We start from the raw sequence: 18,233 nt of genomic DNA, 5'->3' as shown, positions 1-18,233 counted from the left end.
GAAGGAAGAAAAAACCCAAATGACGAGGGGAGCCAGCTAAACAAATGTGTTCTAGTCACACCAGGGAATGAACACCTGTGCGTGTGTGTGTGTCTGTGTCCGTAAAGAATCCACACCAAATTGTTGACAGTGGTGACCTCCGATGAGGGGGTTTGGTATAGAGAAGTTTCTTTAAAAAAAAAAAATATATATATATATATATATATTTTTTTTTTTTTTTTTTCAGAGAGAGGGGACAGAGAGAGAGAAACATCAATGATGAGCGAGTCATTGATGGGCTGCCTCCTGCGCGCCCCCCACTGGGGATGGAACCCGCAACCCGGGCATGTGCCCTGACGGGGAATCGAACCGTGACCTGGATCCTAGGTCGATGCTCAACCGCTGAGCGACGCCGGCGGGCGCGAAGTTTCACTTTTTTATCTTCGAAAAGATGTTTACAATCCCGTCTGTTGAAAGACACCCCTTTTTAATCTCCCAACCCTAGTAAGAATCCAAAACCCCAGGTCTTCCACGACCTAAACACCGGGAAGTGAGCCCCAAATCCGGCTTAGCCTCAGCCCCTGAGTCCTGTCCCCAGCGCCTCCTCCCTCGGACCAGGAGTCCAGGACCCCAGCCCCCTTCCACTTCAGGCCCAGAAGCCCTGTCCCTTGCGCCTCCACTCTCGGACCAAGAACTCCCGGCCCTCAGCCGCTCCCGCTCCGCCAACTAAAGCCCAGCCCCCGGGTCTCACGCCCAGGATCAGCCTCTAACTCTTCGCCACGCGGGCGCTTTCCCAGAACTGCCCCCTGTCACTCTCAGCTCTGGCCCCACCTCCCACTCTGCGGGGGGACACTCCTAGGTCGGCCCCGCCCCTTCAGCCTCCGCGGTAGCCAGGGCAACGCCGCTTTCCCTTCCTGGCCCCGCCCCCGCCCGGGGTCCTTCCCTTTCACGGTCCTTCATTGGGGCCGCCCACAGAGTTGCCTGACGCTCAGGACAGGACAGCAGACGGCGATATTTCGTGGCCTTTTATTCTCCGCCTACGGGGTCAACGCCTTCCGTCCCTGTCAGGGAGATTATAATGGAGACACACGCTGTCCCTTCCCCGAGCCCTGAAGAGCGGCTTCCGGCACCAGCGCGCCTACCAGAAGCCTCTGGGCGGAGCCCAGGCTGGCCCGTGGGGGGGCCTTGCGAGCGGAGCGCGCTGTAAAGTGGGACGCGAGGCAAAGCGCGTCGGTTTTGGAGAAAGAAGCAAAGTCAGGTGAGATTTTTTTCTTAGCTTTTAGCTCCTTTCCGCCTGTACAGCGGCGCTTCGGGGTCCCGGCCGCGCGTGTAATGAGGCGGCGGGGTGGCCCCGTTGTCGCGTGGTTGGGGTCTCGGCCTTCGTCACGGCCCCTGGTCGCGTTCGGAGGCGACGCTGCGGGTTTCCCGCAGGGCGGGTGGCGGCTCTTTGGGGCGCTCGCAGTGGGGAGGACCTGCCGGAGCGAGCGGGGCCGCCGGTCTACCCCGCCTTTGTCTGCTCCGCCGCCGGCTGCGCCACGTCTGCGCCCCCGTCGCAGGCCTCCGCCATCTTGTGCATCTTTCTTGGGGGGCGGAGGCCCCGACGTGTGACGTGGAATTTTTCTAAGATTTTCCACGTCTCCCGTTCTTTCAAACCCAGGCGACTGGCATTTTTTGCCACCTCCAGCAAAGCCTGGGGGGAAGTAGGATCACGAAGGAAATAGTAGGAGTGGGGCCTCTAAGCGCGTTCCTGGTTTTTGAGACGCGGAGGAATGGTCTTAGGAGAAAGCAAACCAGGCCTTCGTTCACCCTCAGGAGTCATATCGACCCAGGCACTGCGAATAGCTCGTTAAGCGTTTGTTCAGGGCTAATGGGCCCGTAAGGCCTATCTCCCCACCAAAGCATTATCATGTCCCAGGTGAGAAGGTTTTTCCCACCCTTTCATCGCCCTCTTTTCGCCATTGTCCCATGCGGTTCTTTTTCATGCCCCTTTTTACTTTTTTATTATTGCAAATCTTCAGACATACGAGAAATACACATAAGCTTGACATTTGTAACGTCACCATGTTTGCGTTATCTGTGCTCAGTGTTTTGAAAGTAACTTTCTTATTTCATCTGCAATAGTTAGTGCTTGTGTTCCTGAAGTAACATTTTCTTTTTAATGACAATGCCATTGTCTCCCTTAATGTTTCCCAGTGTCTAAATGCTCTTAGCATGGTCTCTGCCCCTGAAAGTGAGTGGCGTTGAGGCTTGGTTGCAGAGGGACTGGGGCTCCCATGATGTTCAGCACTGGGCTCTGATCATCCCTGAGGACACAGTGCCCCCCAGGACCTTTGACACCTGGGGGTCTGAGGGGCCCTGGCTCTGAGGAAGTGTGGATGGGGGACGGTGGTTGCCCTGCACCCCACTGACCTGGTCCCCTCCCCAACTCCTTCCTGCAGGTGGTTCCTCCAGGAGTCAGCAGCCCCACCATCCCTCTTGGTAAGAACAGAAGAGATACCCTTCTATTGCATGTTACATTTCTGAGGTTATGAATTTCTAGTTAATAAGACATAAGTTATGGTAATGTTGATATAGTGAAAGACAGATGCTGAGCACCCACTCTGAGCCAGGTGCAGTGCTAAGCACTAGTTCCTTCTGCCTCAGTAACCCTGTGAACTGGGCTGTTTGTCCCTGTTCCACAGGTGAGGACCTGTGAGTACAAAGAGATTCTGCTTTCCCCATGCCTCAGGGTTTCAGTACACAGAAAGGATCTCAGGAGTCGATGGTAGAACTGTTGGATATGTCCCAAATCCAAGATGCAGGATTAGAACACGAATCAAAGCAAAATAATCGCATCGCTGGCCGCACACACTGGATAGTTACTAAAACTTAGGTGGTGTGACGTCCTACAGATGGCGACTGCAAAGAAAAGAAAAGTTGATGCAGAGTGTCGATCTTTCCAAGAGAAATGGACAAATGATTATTTTTTTGTTGAAGTCAAAGGCAAACCTGTGTGCCTAGTTTGTGGCAGTGCATTAGCAGTAATGGAAAAAGCCAATCTGGAGCATCATTACAGTTCAAAACATGCTCAACTCAATGAATTGGGAGGCCAAATGCGTCTGGATAAAATCAGTGCTCTTCAGCGGAGTTTGGAATCACAACAAGCCGCTTTCACTAGGCCTCCTTGTGACAGAGACAGCGTTATTCAGACAAGTTATGTAGTGAGCGAGCTAATCGCAAAGAAGCTGAGGCCTCATGTAGAGGGAGAGTTTGTGAAAGAGTGCATGGTGGCTGCTGCAGAGTTGTTAGCACCGGACAAAGTAAAATTGTTTCAGAGTGTTAGTTTGTCTCGGAGAACTGTCTCAGATCGGATTACTGATTTAGCACAAGATATTGAAAAAACACTGAAGGATTCTGCAGGAGATTTTCAGTTTTTCTCTCTGGCTTGTTTTGAGACAACGGACATAACAAATACTGCCCACCTGGCCATTTTTGTTCGTGGGATAACTGCAGAGTTTGACACACGAGAGGAACTGCTGTCACTGGAAGCCTTGCATGGCGCTACAAGAGGTGAGGACTTGTTTGAGAGACTTGTTTTATCAATGAAAAAGCTTGAGCTAACATTTGGAAAGTTAAGTGGCCTTACTACAGATGGAGCTCCAGCCATGGTTGGCTCGCAGAAAGGGTTAATTGCATTTGTCAAGAAAGAACTGAATCGTCTCAGTCTTGACCCAAGTGATTTAATTATATGTCACTGCATCATACACCAAGAAAGTCTCTGTGCACAGTCATTGCGGCTCAACAATGTGATGTCAACAGTAGTGTCGTGCATAAATTTTGTCAAAAGCAGAGGGTTTAACAGCCACCAGTTTAAGGAGTTACTGAATGATCTTGACTCTGAGAACGGTGATCTTGTTTATCACTGTGAAGTACGGTGGCCGAGTCGCGGGAGCATGCTCATGAGGTTTTATGAACTAAGGGATGAAGTCAGGCAGTTCATGGAGATGAAGGGGAAACCTGTCAGGGAACTTAGTGACAGCACATGGCTGTGTGATCTAGCGTTCATGGTGGACATCACCAAGTACCTCTCAGAGCTGAACGTCAAGCTGCAGCGCCCCAACCAGCTTCTCAGCTCCCTGCTTTCAAATGTGAAATCATTTGAAGCTAAATTAAGGCTGTGGAAAGTGCAGCTCGAAAGGAATAACACAGTGCATTTCCCCACTCTGGAAGGACAAAAGCCTTCCTCTACGGTTGAATATGCTGGTGAATGTGCGAAACTGACTGAGGCATTGAATGAAAGATTCAGGGACATAAAAAGTAAACAGATGGAACTGAACATCTTTGCTACACCGTTCAACGTGGAACCAGCTGATGTGCCTGATAACCTACAGCACGAAATCATTCAGCTGCAGAGCGACGACGAGCTGAAAGCGAGGTACAACAACCTCCCACTGCTTGAGTTCTATAAACGTTACATCAGCGGTGACGAGTTTCCCACTCTGAGGAGACATGCATTGAAATATGCATCTGTGTTCGGAACAGCTTATTGCTGTGAGCAGTTCTTTTCAAAACTTACCATCACAAAGAGTCGACAGTGCTCCAGACTGACCGACGCAAACCTGGAAAAGCAGTTGCGAGTAGCAACATCATCAATACCAGCTAACATCACACGCCTCACCAAAGAGAAGCAGTTCCAGCCATCACATTAGGGGTGAGTCAATTAAATATTTGACCAAATATAGCAGGCTACTTTGATGTTATAAATATCCCAAAGGCCATTTGCAGAAAAAAGGTTCCCCACCTCTGTTCTAAGCACTCAGTTCGTTGAATCGTCACAGTAACACTATGGAGCATGTGGGAGGAGTGAGGGAGCTTTATAAAGGAGGGGGTGGGGGTGTTGCAGGGATCCATCCTTTGTCAGTCAGTGCTTGGGGGGCCCGTGATGTTCCAGCACTGGGCTCTGACCTCCCATGAGGACACTGTGCCCCCAGGGACTTTTGACACCCTGGAGTCTGAGGGTCCCCAGGTCCAGGGAGGTGTTGAGGCTGTTAACTGTTCCCCTGCCCCCAGTGCCTCTGTGTCCCTGACTGCAGTTCCTATAGCAGCACTCCTCAGGCTTCCTGCTATTCCCCTCCAGGGAACCCGTGACCATGGCCGAGACTGCACTGGTGCCCACCCAGATGGGGCTGGGAGAACACTACCACACATACACCGAGCTCCTGGCCATCTCTCAGCGCTTCAAGCAGATACCTGAGGAGCCCATGATCACCTGGATCCTGCGGGTATATGACCAGGATGGCTCAGCCCTGCCCCTGAATTCCCAGGAGTTCCCACTGCTGGGCGACCTGACCCATGACACCATCTTCAACTGCCTCTGTAAGGGCCTGCGTGGTGGCAGCAAGACACTGCTCACCTGGCTGCTGCAGGCCTGGCGCCAGCGCTGGAAATCCTTTGTGCACTTTGAGGTCACCGAGCTGCCCTTCAGGCCGTGGCTCACTGTGGAGCAAGGCATCCAGCTTGCCCGCCAGTTGGGCATGCTGGACTGGATCTACCGCAAGCCTACATCTGATCAGGCGCCATAGCCTGCGCCCGATGATGTGCCCTTCACAAAGGGCCTGCAGCAGCGCCTGCTGGCCCTGGCCAGGTCCTCTGAGCACCGGCTCTCTCTGGGCAGCCTGCTGGTCAAGGGCATGACAGTGCTGGAGGTGGTGATGGAGATCCAGGCCAGAGTCCAGCCCAAGGACCATCTGGGCTGGCTCCGGAGCCAAGGCATGTCCAAGGAGAGGGTGGACAAGGAGCCCGCCCAGGTCCCCCTGGATCTGTACATCAAAGACAAGCAGTCTCAGCCTCCCAACCTACATGCTAGAGGAATAGAAACTGCTCCTGGGCCCTGGCTAGGAGCCCCTAGTTTCCAGAGCAGCCAGCAGGGCAGGGAGCTGGGACCTCAAGGAGGAGATGCAAAGCCCCCGGAGAGGCCCCAGGATGGAATGAGGAACTGCCCACCTGCTCTTGAGCCTCCTGTGGGCAGGCCACCCCCACAGTTTTTGAGGAGCCCAGGAGAAGAAGGTGTCCTTGCCCCTAACCACCCCATGAGTGTCACTGGCCAGGATTGGAGGACAGGAGTGAGCTGGCTGGGCACACAGTGGCTTCTTAGAGACTCCAGCCCACCTCTTACATTTCAGCCGAAACGGCATGGTGGGTGGGCACCCGCCTTTCTGCCCACAGGCCCCCAAAGCACTACAAGCCCAGCGGAGAGACCTCATGGCCCACTACAAGAAGTTTGTACCATTTTTGTTATGTTCTGTTTTATTTAATGCATTGTTTTTACTTAACACTTTAAGCATATACAGCATTTTGTTTTTAAGGACACTCCTTTTTCTCGTCTTGTTTTTTCTCTAAGGCTTTATTGTAATTCCTTCCCCTTTTTTTACATATATTTCTATTGATTTCAGAGAGAGGAAGGGAGAGGCGGGAGAGAGAGAGGAACATCATTGATGAGAGAGTCATCATTGATCATCTGCCTCTTGCACTCCCCTAACTGAGGATCAAGCCTGCAACCCAGGCATGTGCCCTGACCCAGAATCAAACCGTGATCTCCTGGATCCTAGGTCAGTGCTCAACCGCTGAGCCACGCCTGGCCGGGCAATGCCTTTCCCTCTTAAAGCAGACTTGCTGGTTGCTCACTTGGGGAAGGGACAGCCAGGCCAGTCTTATCCAGTGTCTCTAGCTGCATGTGTGCTCTCTGGCCAGTTTCTGGGTTGACGGTGTTGGGGCCAAGTATCCCACTGGAGGTGGGGGTTTAGCGAGCATCCTTGCCTGTGAACTGTGGTGTTTGGTGTGGCCCCCATGAGAAGCTGAATCCAGAACCCTCAGGGGGCATGGATAGGGGTCTGGACATGGCGCAGGAGACACACACAGAGGCCTCAGGCCCCTGTCTCTTGGCTGCCTTCTTGCTGAGGATAGGGCTGTGCTCTCAGGCCCTGGGAGCCACCCCCAGCACTGGGACAGGGAAACCTGAGAGAGCTCAGTGGGGTCTTCCTTGGATGTCTGAGAAGCTGGGTCCTGTCGCACGCCCAAGAGGGCATTCTGGGGTATGGCAGCCTTTCACTTCCACAACCTATGACCACTGTGCCACCAGGGGCGATGGTGGGGTGCCTCGGGGCTCCCCAGGGGTAGGTCCTCCAGGTGAGGCTATGTTAGTAGCCTCAGCCTTTTCCTCTCAGTCCAGGGGACCTAGCACCCTGTGTTCTCCAGGAGAGGGTTATTGGGGATCCTAGTAGCTGGAAGTTGCTTCTAGCCACAGCCCCCCACACCCACCTCTGATCCTCCAATTCTACCCCCTGTAATGGGTACCTAGTCAATAACTGCCCACTGCACACCAGCCCCCTGACCTCCCTGTTATCCTAGTCTGGGGTGTTCACACATTTGCCCAATGGTACCACACATGTGGCAAGGCTGCGCCAGGATGGAGACCTCCCACAAGCAAGCCTGGTGCCTGGCCTGTGGTGGGGAGGGCAGAGCCTACCCTCCTGGGAGCTTAACTACTGGCCTAAACCTGCACCTGGGTCACATGGAGCATCCACAGGGCCTGCTGGTTTCCTGTGATCTGTGCAGTAGCTTTAAGTGTGTTCAGCACACCAGCTTCAGGTGGCTGATGAGCTATTGAAATGTGGCCAGTGTGTCTGGAACCTGAATACATTTTATTTCAGTGGCCCTATGGCAGCCCTGAGAGTGGTTCCCAGTGGTAAATTTCTGAATTGATCGGGTCTGCGGAGTTTGAGTCATGGCTGTGCCAAATGAAGTGGGGGCAACAGAGGCTGATCCCTTGCTTAGAATCACACAGTCTCAGTACTGACCAGCCTTGGGGCCAGGCCTTGAACCCCCTGTAGAAGACAGTCCTGACCCCCACCCCAGGAGCAGAGAGGCCTAGAGGTGGCACTCATTTCTAGAGAATTGAGTCCAAAGAGGGACTCACCTAGCAGGCTCAGCCTTGTTAACTATCATGTGCACATGGTACCTACAGATATCCCGACACATCCTCACCACGTGCTGCCATGCATGTAGGGAAATGCAGAAGTACGCCTAGACCCACTCATCACACACCTATACACATACCAACACAGACATACCAGCACATGCAGGCAGCCTGCACATTTATGTTAAAGTGCAGAAACATTCAAACCAACAGCTACCCCCGAACCACATGTGTGTATTTGTGGAGACCATGTACATGCCTGTGCACACTGATGCACACAAGTGCACACACCTGCAAAACAGCTGTTGGCTTCCAATATCGGAAGCATTCCCAGTTCCCCACACACAGACACAGTAAATCACGAGAGCCAGTGCAGTGGGTGAGCGCACATGTTGTGGTCCAGGGTCAGCAGTGGGGAAGGGATGCTGGTTTTGTGGCTCACACGGGATCTCCCCAAGCCCGCAAGCAGCCAGGTCTCCAGGCCAGCAGACCCAGTCCTATGCTGAGCGCCGCCAGTACGGCCACAGCCCCAGCCAACATTGGCACCAGGGTAGCTGCAGGGAGAACAGGAGGGTTGAATCTCTGGATTTTACCTCTCCTACTCCCACCCCAATGCCCAGGGCCTCACCAGTAGGAGTGGCAGGCTCACGGGAGCCGTGGCAGGGGACCCAGTGAGCTGGAGGCCGGGCTGGGGCAGTCAGCTGGTAGAAGTGGCCTAGTGGGCAGGGGTCTGGGCATCCAGGGAGGCTGAGGCTCAGGGGCAGGCCTGCAGAGTCATTGCGATAGAAGAGGGAGACGGTGACATTCCTGCAGGGAGAGAGGATGTGGTGACAGGCAGGCCCCTCCTCACATCCCCAGCCACTGACCTTAAATCCAGACCAGAGCATCTGAATGGAGGAACCGAGCTCCTGACTCCCTGTCAACCTCCCGATGGTTTCCTGGCCAACTCCCCCTCCAGGCGGGTGCCTGGAATGTGTCCTCTGCCTGCCCAATCCCTTCTCCTGCAAGCACTGCCCCGCCCCTTCCCAGGTACCACCCCTCCTCACCCTGCCTCTTCGTCGGGGTCCCCAAGGCGCCTCCGGAATTCGAAGCCCAGGCAGGCCGCATAGGGTGGGGTGTGCCCATCGTAGAGGCCCAGGGCCCCCTGGAGGGCCAGCAGGGTGCTGTCGTGCTGTGGGCAGATCAGGGCTGAGACTGCTCCTGGGTGCTCACCCGATGTCCTCTCCCTGCACTCCGCACTCCTGTATCCAGCTGCCTCCCAGATGGCCCCAGACCCCTTAGGAACCCAGCCCCCAAATCTAACCCTGGAGGCAGTCACACCAGTCACTTAGTAAAGATTGGTCAAATGGATGCAAAACATGATTGGACAGCTCAGTTCAACAGCCTGTCCTAGAAGAGCTGAATTCTTTGTGAGAACACTGTCTCCTCCCTCCTTCCAGATGGTATACCTCTAGTGATCTACCTGCAGCTATGAGTTACCCAATACAGAGGGCTGAGGTTCCATCGAGACCCCAGCCTCTTCCTCACCCAAACTGCCATCTCCCTCATCCCTGCGCTCACGAGGCACTCCCACCTCCCTTCCCAAAGACTCACAGCCGAGTACATAACCATCTTGAGGGGCAGCCCCAGGCGCTCTGCCCGAGAGAAGTTGGCAAGGATGGCATCCAGCAGGATCCCTGAGGGGCGAGAACAGGGTCCTGAGGACCATAGAGGGAGGCGCCCCAGGCCTGCCAGCCGCCCTACCCCACACCTCACCCCCTGACAGCTGGGCCTTCTCTGCCGCCCGGGGTGGGCCCACGTGGGCCCCAATATCCAAAGCTGAGATCTGGGCTAGCGTGCGCAGGACATCTGGGGAGGCCCAGGATGGAAGAGGGAGACCATGGGCTCTCTGGGGGGGGAGAGAGAGGACAGTGTGACCAGGATGTCCTGAGCTCTTTGTGGTCCCCTCCCACCCTCCCAACGTCTGCTTGTTCCCATTCCCTACAACACTCTCCACACCCCCATCTGAGCCCCTCATGGTCGGGGGCGGTCAGGAGGTTGCGATTGGACAGTAGCAGTTACTAACAGTAACCGCCATCGTCCCACAGTTCAGAGGCCCTTATCTGAGACCCTTGGGGCCAGAGGTGTTTCAGATGCCTGGGAGTTTGGACCCTTCGGATGGTGCTCATACCACATACCTCGTAACGTGCAGTAGGGTCTGGGCAGCCCCTTAACCATGCACATTGCCAGCCCCCCCACCGTGCAGCCAGGAGCCCGCCCTCAGGTGGGGAGCCGAGCCTCTGAAGAGCGTCGCGCTGCCTCGGGTCAGCTCCTGCTGCCCGCATCTGGGTTGGGGCGCTTTTTGGATCATGGAACCAGGAAGGAGGAGTTGCAGGCATGTAGCCTCAAACCCAAGTGCCAGCCTCACGGAGTGCCAGGGGCTCTACGTGAATTGTGTAGATTGCTCCTTCTTTTTGGAGGGGGGTTATTTCTCACCCGAGGATATTTTTCCCATTGATTTTTAGAGAGAGTAGGAGGGAGGGAAGGAGTGGGGGGAGAGAGAAACATTGATGTGAGAGACACATCGATTGGTTGCCTCCCGCACTGGCCCCCCACCAGGGCGGGGGAGCAAACCACAACCCAGGTACCTGTCCTTGACCGGGAATGGAACCCTTGACCCCTTCAAATCGAGGACCAACCCTCTAACCACTAAGCAACATCAGTCAGGGCGGGTTAATCCATTTTAATCTTCCCAGGAACCCCCAGGTGATGTTCACATGGGTGTCACCAGCCCCATTGTGCACATGGGGAAACCGAGGCGCTAGGGTTAAGTGACTTGCCCAGGGGGACGGGGGTATTGAGCGGCAAAGCTGGGATTTGAACCTGGGTGCCCTTAACCACGTGGGGCAGGGGCTCACCTGGCACATCAGTGTGTCCAGAACCTTCCACGCCCTGCGGAGTGGCTCCCCAACCAGTGACAGCCCCGTACAGTTCTCCAGGTGAGTCAGGAAGCCCTGGGTGGACCGGGCAGGTGAGTCTGGGGACTGCCACTACTACTCTCTGCCCCGTCCCGCCGGCCCTGCTCACCGTCCAGCCTTCCAGCGCCATCTGGTACTCGGCTGCCTCCGTGGCCTCGCGCAGCAGCTCATGGTATTGGGGACAACTGCGCATGGGGAACCTCAGCAACTGGGGGAAACTGAGGCTCAGGACAGCAGCATGACTGGGGGTGGGGAAGTCAGGGCTGTGTGGCTCTCTCGCCTGGACCTGTCTGCGCAGCATGGGGACAGTGGCTCACCCATTGGACAACTCTGCCCAGGGAGGTCTTGCTGCTCCAACTCAGACTCCGGGGGGCGGAAGGGGGTGTCCTACCAAGCCCGGCACCTCTTCTCCAAGCCTCTGGTCATCTCTGGGCTCTGCCTTTCTCCACCCCTCCCACCCCAGGCCCTGTCCAGTCTCCTGACCTTGTCTTCAGTGACCGGCACTGTGTGCACAGGGATGGGCCTCCAGGTGGCCTCAGGGCGTCCCGGTGCGGCCTCAGGGAACAGCCCCGCGAGGTTGGCCTGAGCGCTCTCTAGTGTCCGGTCAAAATCTGTGCTGCGAACGTAGACCTGAGGTGGGAGAGGGCAGGTGAGGGGGCAATAGTCACAAGGGCACCATGGGCGGGGTCAGAGGTCAGCTGCAGTGGCAAACCCAAAGCTTTGGATTCACTTTGGAGTAGAAGGTCAGGGGTCAGGAGTCAAAATATCAGGGCAGATTTGAGTGTCTGAGCTCCAGTGTTGGAAGTTGGGATCAAGGGTCAGAGGTCAGTGGCAGGAGCAGTCTGGTTGGATGTCAGAAGTTGGGTGGGAGCATAGAATTAAGGGGATCAGTTGAGTCAATGAAAGTCAAAAAGGAAGATCGGAATGGATGCTGGCTGGAAGCTGGAGGCCAAGGTTAGGAGAGTGGGATGGAGGTCATGGGTCAGAGTTCAGTCCATGTCTATCAGGGATCAGAGGTCAGAGGTAAGGAGGAATGATCCTGATTAGGGGATGTCAGGAGACAGAATTGGAGGTAGGAAAAGAAAGATTTGATGAAAGGCAGAGGTCAAAGGTTTGAGGTCACGAGGGCAATTGATTCAATGAAAGTCAAAGACAGAAGTGGTCATTTTGGAGTGAAAAGGTGGAGGTCAGAAGGTCAGTGAGAGTAAGAAGACAGAGGTAAATGCCAGAAAATAAAGCCAGATTGATGGAGGTCAGAGGTCAAGGTGTGACTGATTGGGGTGGGGTCAGAGGTCTGTTGTGTTAGTGATTCAGGGTCAGAGATCACATAGGGTGCTGATCAGGTTGGTGGGGATCAAAGGCCCGAGCAAGGAGAGCATTGGTGTCAGTGAGGGTCAGAGGTGGAAGGTCAGGGGCCAAGTGAAGGTCAACAGGGCAGTACCTCTTCCCGCCGGTACTCAGGGCTCAGAAAGTCCTCATAGCGACTCCTCAGGAAGCGGCCCAACTCCAGCTGCTGGCGGACCCCCTCCTGGGGACAGAGTAGGCTCAGCAGACCCCTCCCTGCGGGGCCCCACCACTTGCACCCAACCCCAGCTTCTTACCGAGGTCAGCTGGCCCAGGCCGCGCGGCCACAGGGTGGAGACAGCCTCCTTGTGTGGGTCGGTGGGGTAGGAGGCCAGCGGGGCCCGGTCACCATGGCGGAACACCTGGGGAGGGGACTAGGTCAGGGCCCGCCTCGGGGAGGTGAGGAGCCAGGCCAGGGTGGGGGCATCTCACCACAGCCACGAACACCAGGGGTCCTTCTGGCAGGGCCTGGGGCAGGAGCAGCAGCAGGAGCAGGAGCGGGCCGGTGGGGTGGCCCCGAAACCCTGGCCCGGCCATGTCCATGCAGCCAGACGCTGAGCTCAGCCCGCTGTCTGCGCTGCAGGCAGTCCCACCTGCCCATTACCTTCCCCCGCACCCCCACAGAGCAGGTCCCAGCAGGCCTCCGGAGCCGGCCGCCCCAGCCTTTCCCAGCCTCAGATTAACCCGTGGACTAACCTGGTTAATCTTTATCACAACTTCAGGAGGGGCTGATATGGTTATCACCAACCCCACTGTGCAGATGGGGAAACTGAGGCACGGCAGGGTTAAGTAATTTGAGGGAACAGCTGGTGAGAGGCAGGTGAAACTGGGATTTGAACCCAGGTGCCCATAACCTGGGCACAGAGGCCAGGAGACCTCCATTCCCGCCCACATTCCAGACGCATAGCCTCTGCTCTCATCTCAGGCCTTGCACCCCAAATCTGTACTTCCTTTTTCACCCTTAAATGTTGTGCCTCTTTGAGGATCTCTTGGGCTTGGTGGAGAAGCAGGATGTTCACCCACAGCTGGCCAGAGCCGCCCTGGAGTAAGACAGGCTCCGTTCAAACCTTGGGAGGGGTTAAGTCGTGAGGGTGGAGCCCTCCTGAGGGGGACCCCACAGAGCCCCCTCGCGCCTCACACCATGAGAGGACAGAAGCTGGACCCTAACCGGCCGGCACCTTGGTCTTGGCCTTCCCGCCTCCGTTACCGTGAGGAATAAATTTGCGTCGTGTGTAAGGCCAGGCCTGTGCTGCCGCCTGAAGAAAGGCAGGCCCCGGCTCAAAATCCTTAACGGGTTCGCCTCTGCAGAGCCCCTTGCACTAGGTGAGAAGACGTATCCCCAGGCTGTGGGATTAGGACAGACGCGGGCATCTCAGGGACCTGTTTCAGCCCACGAGAGAGGCAAACCCCGAGAAGCGTCCTGCTTCCTCCCCCAAGGCCCACCCACCCCTCCCGCCCACTTTCTGCCTTCAAGGCAGGACTCTGTCCTGGGCCCCTGCCCTCTGCATTCTGTCTGGGGTCAGCTATTAAGGGGAGCGGGAGCTCCAAGGACACGGGGTGCTGGCTGTCACGTAGCTCCCATCTCGGGCCCCTGTCTCTTGGGGCTCAGGCGACATGGGTCCCTCTCCTGCCCCTTGACTCCCTGGAATTGTGTGTTAGTTTGCTAGGGCTGCCGTCAGAAAAGACCACATGGCCTGGCCCGTGTGCTCAGTGGTTAGAGCGTCGGCCCACGCACCGAGGGTTGCGGGTTCCATTCCCCTGGTTGGGGTGCGTGTGGGAGGCAACCAATTGATGTGTCTCTCTCACAGCCATGTTTCTCTCTCTCCTCTCCCTTCCACTCTCTCTAAACATCAATGGAAAAAAATACCTGGGTGAAGATTAACAAAAAAAGAAATGACCACAAACTGGGCTGCTTAGACAACAGACATTTATTCTTTCACAGTTCTGATGGCCAAAAATTCAAGATGAAGGCCTAGGGAGGTTGGTCCCTTCTGAGGCTGCGAGGAAGGGCTGGTTCCCGGCCTCCCCTGCCCGCGGGCGTCACTGGCAACCCTCGTGTCCCTGCCCCTGGACGCTGCGCTCCGGCCCCTGCTGCCATCCCACGTGGCATTCTCTGTGTCTGTCTCTGGGTCTCTCTTTTATTCTCTGTGTCTGTCTCTGGGTCTCTCTTATTCTCTGTGTCTGTCTCTGGGTCTCTCTTATTCTCTGTGTCTGTCTCTGGGTCTCTCTTCTTCGTACAAGGACACCAGTTATGACCTCATTTTAACTTGTTTACATCAGCAAAGACCCTGTTTCCAAATAAAGTCACATTCACAGATCCCGGCGTCAGGACTTGAACAAACCCTTGACAGGGTGGTAACGGCTCCCCGCTTTGCTTAGCGGGGGGCACTGTGCCCTCAGCCGCCTCCGAGCGTCGCCTCTGCGTTAAACTCTCTCCCGTTAAACCCCTTCGAGCTGTGCCTGCCGCGCTCTGCTGTGACCCAGACGGGACCCTTCCAGACTTTTCATGCACTTGTTTCATATACATGCTTTTTGCCAAAATGAGATCATCCTGGACATGCAGTCCTGTAACCTGTGTCTTCCAGTTAATGTCTCCTTTCTGATTCCCACCCTCCTTTCAAACGTCTTCGATTTCCCCCTAAACATCATTTACGGCTGCTTAGTCCGAAGCAGGACCCAGGTCAGATCACCCATCGAACCCGGTCACATGTCTCTCATGGATTTTTTACAATACAGAGAAAGTCCACATGCCTTTGGGCTTCTTGTTTGTTTGTTTGTTTTGTGAATGTCTTGTCTTCTGGAACTTTCTAGTTGGCGCCCTGATGTATCGTTTCACGGCCGATTATGTTGTATGAAGTCATTAGGGACACTGCTACACTGATCACTGCTGCTAGGGGAAATACATCACATAATATATATCTATATTTTTTTTATATATGCCTGAATATATCTATATATATATATGATATAGATAGAGAGGTACCCAGAGATAGAGAGAGAGAGGTAGAGAGAAAGAGAAAGAGAGAGAGAGAGACAGAGAGAGAGATCTCCACAAATGTCCACAAATGACGACAGCGCCACGGGGTTAGAAACAACTTTCAGCAAGTAGACGAATCCACAAAGACGGGCTCCCTATGGCCCAGAGGTGGGAAAGCTGCTGCCACCCCACGATTTCTACCGTTATAACTGCCTCGCCCACCCCCAAAACTGGTGACCAGGCTCCGGCATGTGGGTCCACCTTCAGCTGCGCCTCTCAAGGAAAACTGCGCCAGGCCACCTCTCCCTGCTGCAGCTCCTCCTGCCCCCGGGCCGACCCTGCCTGCCCTGCTCGCAGCCCGCCTGGCTCCCCAGCACCCTCGGGGGGAGGGAGACAGACTCCTTAGTGTGGTGTTGGGGGTCTGGACTCCGGTTTCTCAAACGTCCTGATGCCAAGTTCAGATACTTCATGGGACATTCTGCACCCAGATCCCCTCCCCGCCCAAGCCTCTGCCCCAGTGTCCCCTCTACCCAGAATGCCTTTCTCCATCACCACGGCCACCATTCTGGTCTCCTAGACAACCCCCTCTCAGGCTCTGGTGGCTGAGCTCCCCTCTCTGTCTCAAAGGCCCCAGAAACGCAGAGGGAGGTGAAGCCAGGGTGTGGCTGAGGACCCATGGCCATGAACTTTCAAGAGGTGAGGGCAGATCAGGTGGGGAAGGGGGGGCTGGGGCAGGGGAGGCGGGGGTGGGCCCTGACCTCTGACTCCCTCCCCACAGAACGTAACACTGGCCATCGCTGTGTTCACCATCCTGGCCTCCATCTACTTCTTCAACAAGGTGAGCAGAGGGAGAGGGCGGCTCCAGATCTCCAGGCCTCCGTCGGTGTGGTCCCCCGTTAGCGCCCGGGCCTCTCCTCCCCATGTCTCTCCTCCTCTCTCAGGCTCAGCGATGAGAAGAAACGGGACAGCTTAACCCAAGAGCCCCGCCTCTGGCCCACCATGACTGTGGCCTCTGAGACCAAATAAATGTGACTCAATCAGCACAGCCAGCTCCACCCCAGCTCTGTCTGCGGGCCAGGCTCTGGGTCTGGGGAGGAGGGGCTGGGGGCCTGGACTCCTGGGTTTAGGGAGGAGGGGACTAGAGGCCAGGCTCTGGGTCTGAGGGAGGAGGGGCTGGGGGTCTGGACTCCTGGGTGTGAAGGAGGAGGGGCTGGGGGCCTGGGCTCCTGGGTCTGAGGGAGGAGGGGCTTGGGGGCCCATACTCTCAGGTTTGAAATGAGAGGCCCAGAATTTGAGCTGGGTTTTGAGGGATGAGTAGGAGTCTATCAGTATTTAGACAGGGAGAAGGGTATTCCAACTTTGGGTGCAAGAGCATAGAGGAGAAAAAGAGCAGTGCCGACTCGCCACCTGCCAGATTGTATTCCTGCTCTCTGAGTCCTGGTTTTCTTATCAGTCAGACAAAGATTAAAAAATCTTTCTCCCCTGGGTCCCAGAAGGCCACAGTAAGGACAGCCTGAGATCCAAGATGAGAATGGAAGTTGTAAGAGGCAAATGGTCTTTAAGTTATCATCTTTTTTGTTATAGCAATACATCTTTCTCTTTTCTCAGCAAACTTCTATTCAACCTTCAACACCCACTGTCAATGCCCCTTCCTGCACCCAGGACACCCAGACACCCAGGACAGAGTCTGTTACGGGCTCCCTGGGTAACAGGCTCCTCCCCACTCCCTGCCTCCACCCCCAGCACATGGAATTCCCTGGGTGATACCTCAGCGTTTGGTTGAGTTTTACCCACTTTCTCTTTTAAAAAAGAAACCATTTCATTTCAACTAGAGATCTGAGAAGGCGGCCTCTTAATAAGGTGGCCAAACATGCTGGGTTTCCTGGGAAAGGCCTAGCAAATTCTAACTAGGGATGAAACCATAGTTTTACTACCATTTTGGCTTGGGGGGGGGGGTTACCAACACTTTGGGCCCGTTCCCGCCTACTTGGTACCGGTGCCACTGACGCTGGAGCGTCCCGGTTCCGCCGTCCTACCTAGAGGAGACCTTGGTTGCAATACTCGAGTCGCCACGTGGGGGCAGTGTCGGACTGCTTTCCCAGCCAGAAGCTGGTCCCGCGCCTCGGGGAGAGTGGGTTCCCCCAGACCAGGATTTTGAGGGTGGGGAAAGGGGGAGGGGCCCTGCTGCTCCCACCCCCTCGCCTCCCCACCTCCCTGCCTGGGCTACCTTGGGCCCGCCCCAGGCCCCTGGCTCTTCTCCACCCTTCACAGGAGTTCCTCTCTCCCTGCTCACAGCCCTTCCATGCCCCCCCCACACCCGGACAATAGTCACAGCCTCTCAGCTGGCATTGAGGCTGTGTGACCTGGCTCCCTCACCTCTTTCTTTTTTTAAAAAAAATTCATCCACTTCCTAAGCCCCCTCCATGGCATATTTTTAACCACATGTAACGCAGAGATTTTTTTTTAATGCCATGCCCCAGTGCCTTTGCACATGCTGTGCCCTCTGCCTGGAGTGTCCTTTCCCGCCTCTGTGTCAGCCCTTCTTGAAAGCCTCCTGAAAATTCCTCCCTACTAGAGCCTGTCTCCTTTCCACCTCCCGCCCCCTACTGCTATCCCCTCCCATCCTCAGTGGCTATAACTGGAAGCTAGGGGGGAGGGGGAGGGCACCAGACTAGAATCAGACTCCTGCTGGATCCCCAGTGAATCTTGGCTGTCGGTGTTTGTAAAACAATTTATTTGACAAAGAAGTTGATCTTTGGTCCCCCAGGCTTTTCAACCACTTAGTGCTGGGTTTCTGGGTCCCCTGGGAGCTCTCAGGGCAGTGTTTTCACAACCGCAGGCGCTGGAGATGGACAGGCCAGCCCAGGGGAGGCTGTGGGTTTCCCTGGAGGGCTTTTGAAACTCCCAGAGCCCCGCCTGGCCCACTAAAGCCATACCGCCTGGGGATGGGGCCTGGACCTCGAAGGGACTTCAAAAGCTCCCCAGAGACTCCTAATGTGCAGACAGGGTCACAGGTGTCACT

The 18,233-nt window shown here is 55.5% G+C and overlaps 2 protein-coding genes, 1 long non-coding RNA gene and 2 other non-coding genes across 6 annotated transcripts; 4 read left to right on the top strand and 1 right to left on the bottom strand.

Moving 5' to 3' along the window:
* The first annotated feature begins 1,081 nt into the window (after positions 1–1,081).
* On the top strand, positions 1,082–6,327 carry LOC107531862 (Friend virus susceptibility protein 1-like). 2 transcript variants are annotated; one of them, XR_015715999.1, is made up of 3 exons: positions 1,082–1,237; positions 2,418–4,669; positions 5,096–6,327. XR_015715999.1 is itself a non-coding variant. In XM_016206012.2 (2 exons), the coding sequence occupies exon 2, from the start codon at positions 5,109–5,111 to the stop codon at positions 5,538–5,540; it is 432 nt and encodes a 143-aa protein (XP_016061498.2). In that variant the 5' UTR covers positions 2,012–4,669; positions 5,096–5,108; the 3' UTR covers positions 5,541–6,327. The 2 variants fall into 2 exon arrangements, 1 of the variants encoding a protein (XP_016061498.2); XM_016206012.2 differs by lacking the exon at positions 1,082–1,237 and having other exon boundaries at positions 2,012–4,669.
* LOC148091092 (small nucleolar RNA SNORD88) lies at positions 2,245–2,335 on the top strand. The gene has a single exon (XR_015716093.1). It is a non-coding gene; the product is annotated as a small nucleolar RNA SNORD88 (small nucleolar RNA).
* On the top strand, positions 4,890–4,981 carry LOC148091091 (small nucleolar RNA SNORD88). The gene has a single exon (XR_015716052.1). It is a non-coding gene; the product is annotated as a small nucleolar RNA SNORD88 (small nucleolar RNA).
* Positions 6,328–8,371: 2,044 nt separating the features above from the next.
* ACP4 (acid phosphatase 4) lies at positions 8,372–12,771 on the bottom strand. Its single transcript, XM_016205980.2, has 11 exons — positions 12,667–12,771; positions 12,492–12,596; positions 12,332–12,418; positions 11,374–11,520; positions 11,000–11,098; positions 10,831–10,926; positions 9,689–9,821; positions 9,527–9,609; positions 8,980–9,104; positions 8,562–8,740; positions 8,372–8,487 (listed from the first exon to the last, which is right to left on the bottom strand). The coding sequence occupies exons 1-11, from the start codon at positions 12,769–12,771 to the stop codon at positions 8,372–8,374; spliced, it is 1,275 nt and encodes a 424-aa protein (XP_016061466.1).
* Positions 12,772–15,407: 2,636 nt separating this feature from the next.
* On the top strand, positions 15,408–16,345 carry LOC107531834 (uncharacterized). The gene is made up of 3 exons (XR_001602652.2): positions 15,408–15,907; positions 15,990–16,049; positions 16,153–16,345. It is a non-coding gene; the product is annotated as an uncharacterized LOC107531834 (long non-coding RNA).
* Positions 16,346–18,233: the final 1,888 nt, after the last annotated feature.

Source organism: Miniopterus natalensis, chromosome 18 (assembly GCF_054644295.1).
Source record: "Miniopterus natalensis isolate mMinNat1 chromosome 18, mMinNat1.hap1, whole genome shotgun sequence".
In the NCBI taxonomy this organism is placed as follows: Eukaryota; Metazoa; Chordata; class Mammalia; order Chiroptera; family Miniopteridae; genus Miniopterus; species Miniopterus natalensis.
This window is presented reverse-complemented; position numbering and strand designations above follow the sequence as displayed.